The 4904-nt window shown below is 39.0% G+C and overlaps 1 protein-coding gene across 6 annotated transcripts in view; it reads left to right on the top strand.

Moving 5' to 3' along the window:
- KMT2C (lysine methyltransferase 2C) overlaps nt 1-4904 on the top strand; it is a 246640-nt gene that overhangs the window by 138839 nt on the left and 102897 nt on the right. For all 6 annotated transcript variants that reach the window (XM_019508137.1, XM_019508136.1, XM_019508134.1 and 3 more), the window contains one exon: nt 3281-3411. In XM_019508137.1, the coding sequence (XP_019363682.1) occupies nt 3281-3411 (131 nt within the window). The remainder of the gene's footprint in view (nt 1-3280; nt 3412-4904) is intronic.

Raw genomic sequence — 4904 nt, 5'->3', positions numbered from 1 at the left:
TGGTGGGTCCTTGGTACTGTGTCCAGTTTTGGGCATCATGCCTTAAGAAAGATGTGAACAAACTGGAGAGAGTTTAGAGAGGAACAGCAAACTATTAGAGACATAGAAAATATGGCATTTTAAGGAAAGGTGGAAAGAAATGGAATTTAGTGTAGAAATGAGAGAACTGAGGGGGAAGTTTGATAAGTCTTCAAATACAAAAAAGGCTGTTAAAAAGGTTATATTGATCAATTTTTCTCTGTGTCCACAGGGAACAGGACAAATAGTAATAGGTTTAAATTTCAACAAGACACTTTTAGATTCCATATTAGGATTAATTTCCTAATTCTGGGGGTGGTTAAGAGCTAGGACAGATTACCTAGAGAGGCTGTGAAATCTGTCACTGGCAGGTTGAACAGCCTCTGCCTAGGGAAGTTTACACTGAGATGATCTTGCCATAGGTAAGGGGTTGGACCAGATCAGTGATTCTCAACCAGGATGCCACAGTATCCTAGGATGCCGTGAGATCCTTTTAAGGCTGCCACATGGTACAGCACAGTATTAGCGTTGTTAGGTGTCCAGCACCTACACCTGATTCACAAGATAAACTCAGAGATTATGAATAAGAGTCCATAGTAGTAGAAACACATCTGACCTGCTGTGGTCTTTGAGTTCTTTGCAATATAAGAATTGTTCTATTATTTTTCTGTAGTCAAAAAAAAAAACCCTGACAAACAAAAATTAAAGATAAGAGGTGGTATTTTTGGAGGAGTGCCTTGAGTCAAAAAAGACTGGAAAACCACTGGACTAGATGACTTCTTGAGGTCCCTTTCAGTCCTATTCTTTTGTGGCTCTAAAAACAGAAGTTTTGTGGGAAAGAATATATAAAGAGGGGACAATGAATGGAATAATGTTTTGGTCCGTTCCTTGACTGTCAAGCTGACACCTACAGTTTTTCCTAGTTACTGACTTTTGGGGCAACCTCGTGTGCATTATCTTAACAGTTCAGAATTCATAATAGTAGTCTACAAACTGCGAACAGCAGCTCCAAGGTATAACTACAGGAGTCTGGCTAAAGTTTTGATAATGGTTCTTCTACAGTATGGTATAATGCATTTTGTTACCTAACAATGCAGAATGTGTATTGACTTTCCCAAGTAGCTTACTGTAATTAGGTTAGGTTTTTTATTATTATTATTATTTTTTTTTTTTTAAGTATTGCGCTTGCATGAAGTGGCTTCACTTGTCAGTCTCAATAAACTGTTGAATGGATGATTTGTCATACCACAGTGTTTTGCAGAAAAGTCTTTTATTTGTTTGTTACAAAAACAATTATTGCCACTTTAGAATGACTTATTCAATAAATACTTTGTTATTTTTCAAGGGCTTTTGTGTACTTTTAGCAAAGACTTCAGCACAGATCTATTGTAGTATTTGAAAAAATTAAGTGGCATAGATTACAGGAATAATTCTGTCTTAGTCTTAAATAAAAAGAAGAGAAAAAGTGCTTAGGAAATCATCTCGACCAGATTCCCAATGTTTCATCGCCTAGAGAAGGAAGACAGTGGTACTTTCTGTTATATCAATAAATCACGTGGAGGGGGAGCAGAGGAGACCTCTACCCCTGAATGTAGTAGAGCAGAACCACTCTAGTACGTGGGTAAGGATTTGTCTAAGAGCATTCTAAAAGCATAGATCTGTGTACAGTAATTTTGATGCAATGATTCAGAAAGTGTTGAGCACCTTTTTATGAAACACTTCTGTTCCCCCCATCTATTCCAGGTCAGAATTCAGTTATTTTACTGCTCTCTGTGTTAGCGCTACTGAACTAGAGTGACTAGGGGAGCTTGATTCTTTTCTGCCTTTATTCAGTATTAACAGATTGTCACTTCTCAACTTTTAAAACTTCCAAGTGGAATAAATTTGTTATGGAAACTGAAAAACGAAGAATTACCCCAAAGGATAGGGCTAGGATCCAAAGTGACCTCTATGGACTGGAGAAATGATCCACAATCGATGAGTGAGGTTCATTGATTGAACAAGTGTAAAGTTCTGCACTTGGGATGGAATAGTTGTATTAAAAAATACAGAGTGGGGAATTAGTACCCAGGTTCCAGTACTAAAGAGAAGGACCTGGGAGTTATGCTGGACCGTAAGCTGAATCTGAGTCGACAGTGTGCACTTGTTCCAAAAAGAAGCCAACAGCATGCTGGGTTGTATAAACAGGAGTGTGACTTGTGAATCACTTCCCTTGATTTGCTCATGTCTTGTGTTGTGTCAGATTTGACTGTATAGTTTTGCTAAAATGCGAGACAGTGTATTTGTATAAGATGGCTTGGATAGGAATGATCTTGCCTCAGGCAGGTGGTTGAATAAATGACCTATGGAGGCCCCTTCCAACCCTGCTTCTCAATGAATCTGATTCTTCTGTTCCATTCAGCGCTAATGAGACCTCACCTGGAGTCAAGTTTTGGGCCCCACACTTCAAGAAGGATGTGGACAGTTAGGAAAGAGTGCAGTGCAGAGCACCAAAAATGATCAGGGGCCTGGGAAATGAGACTTATGGAGAAAAGCTAAAAGAACTTGGGTTGTTTAGTCTGGATGAGAAGACAGAAGGGGAGTCTGATAGCAGTCTTCAAATACTCAAAGGGCGATTATAGAGAAGATGGAGATTGGCTCTTCTCTGTGGCTGTAGAGGACAGGACTGGGAGCAACAGCGGTAAGCTGTAGCAGGGGAAATTGAGGCTGGAAGTTAGGAGGAGCTTTCTGACTATAAGGGTGGTCAGGGATTGGAACAAGCTAATTTGAAAAGTTGTGGACTCTCCATCCTTGGAAACTTTCAGAAGCAGGTTAGACGAACCCTTGGCTGGGATAGTTTAGCCGGGGATGATCCTGTCTTGAGCAGGGGGCTGGCCCAGATGAACTTGTGAGGGCCCTTCCAGTCCTACTTCCATATAATCCTATGTTATTTTCACACAGATCTTTTTAAAGAACAGTTCTGCTCTAATAACAATGAGTCTGCAGTGTACATATAGCTCATTTTAAATGACAAATTTCAAATGTGTAGAGGGGGCAGATGGCATGCAAGGGAGTGATGCATCGTGTATCCTCTTAGGTACCTCTGACAACCCTAACCCAAATGACCAAGTGCACCTGGGTTGATGGGGGGATGGCTTTCAACACAAGTATGGAGCAAGAATCGAGCTATACATTAGGATCCATAACAAGACAATTTTGTCAGTCTTCCACCATGCCCCTGGGAGAGAATGTTAATATATTCAGGCATGAATGTTTTCCTTAGGTTGGACAGAACAGCTGCCGGACACACCAGTTGATGAGTCTACCGCAGTCTCTGAAAATACTGAGAAAACAAAAAAGCGTTACAGGAAAAAGAAAAATAAACTTGAAGAAACCTTCCCTGCATACTTGCAGGTATAGTTGTTGTCTTACGTTATCCACTACATAAAATTGAGGTTTGCACTTGTTGAATAAGTTTTTGCTACATTTGAGGCATAAGCGGTTGTTTTCTGTTATCTGGTTTTTTTATTCAACTGAAGTAAAGTATGTATATGGGTATATATAATATGTTGTATATCTAATGTCAATAATACTATCTTTCAGCTTACAGCCCCCTATTTGCTACTGAGAGAGAATGTATAAATAAGGCTCTGTGTTCCTTTTTCCTGAGAAACTGAAATACTGCACCCTTCATTTGCATATTTGTATATATTGAATTCTGTCAAAAGACTTAGGCTGAACCTGTCATTTCTCTTTGATATTATTAATATTTCTTTACAGAAAGATTTGAGAATACTGTCTGGTGAGGGGAAAAAAGTGCATTTAATAGGGGTAGAGAAAGATCCCTCACTAAGGCTTTTTCTTATTAATAAGAATGGCTTTTTTTTTTTTTAACATGAGCTCATTCTCATAAAACATAGATGAGGTTTTTTGTGTTGTTTCTTAGTTCATTAATGCAAGGAAAAGCTGTTTTTTTTTAAAAGTACAATTTTACCAATCAAAAAATGCCATGGCTTTCTAGGGCAAAATTAAAGATGAAACAATGAATAGATGAATGAACAAATAAAACATCTCAGCTGACAGAAGTTGGCTTGAAGATTCTATAGTCAGCTGGAGAATCAGTGCATGGCTAATGTACTTTTCAGGACTCCGGTTTGGGTGAACGGTGTCTGTTATTACAGAACAAAGAGCAATGGTCTCAAGTTGCAGCAAAGGGAAGTTTAGGTTAAATGTTAGCAAGAATTTTCTTACTAGGAGGAGTAAAACACTGGAACAGGTTACCCAGAGAGGTTGTGGAATCTCCATCCTTGGAGGTTTTTAAAACCCAGCTAGACAAAGCCTTGGCTGGGATGATCCAGTTGGGGGTGATGCTGCTTTAAGCAGGGGGTTAGACTAGATGACCTCCTGAGATCCCTTCCAACCATAACTTTCTATGATTTAATATATATGTCTGTTAATGAAACTACATTTTCATTGAACTCAGCTTTTGTGGTGCTGATGCTCTCCAGTGTAATTATATCTGCTGCTACTTAACTTCCTAAAAAGAGATGGATGGTTCCTCTAGTCTGGCACTGAAAACTTCCATTCAATTCCCTGTTCATCCATAGGCTTTTTGTAGAGTCTTTGAGTTTTTCAGTGATAATTTCCTATTGCACAGGAGGGTTGGTTTGAGGATATATAGTCTAAAGGTTGTGAATTGCTCAAATGTTATGGTAATGGATTGTACAGGTATCTAAACCCTGTTTATGCAGGGGAGAAATTTTTCTCTTTATAATCTAAGGTGTAAATTTAAATCAGTAAAATTATATCAGGACAAGTACCCCACCACTTCCTGTCTACTGTACATACGCCCAGCCTCACTCCCTAGAGTGGACACTTTTATTTCACAATATGTAAATGGCAGGGGG

This window comes from Gavialis gangeticus, unplaced genomic scaffold (assembly GCF_001723915.1).
Source record: "Gavialis gangeticus isolate Ggan-Ray unplaced genomic scaffold, GavGan_comp1, whole genome shotgun sequence".
Classification (NCBI taxonomy): domain Eukaryota; kingdom Metazoa; phylum Chordata; order Crocodylia; family Gavialidae; genus Gavialis; species Gavialis gangeticus.
Note: the sequence above shows the minus strand (reverse complement) of the source record. Positions and strands in the feature narration are given on the sequence as shown.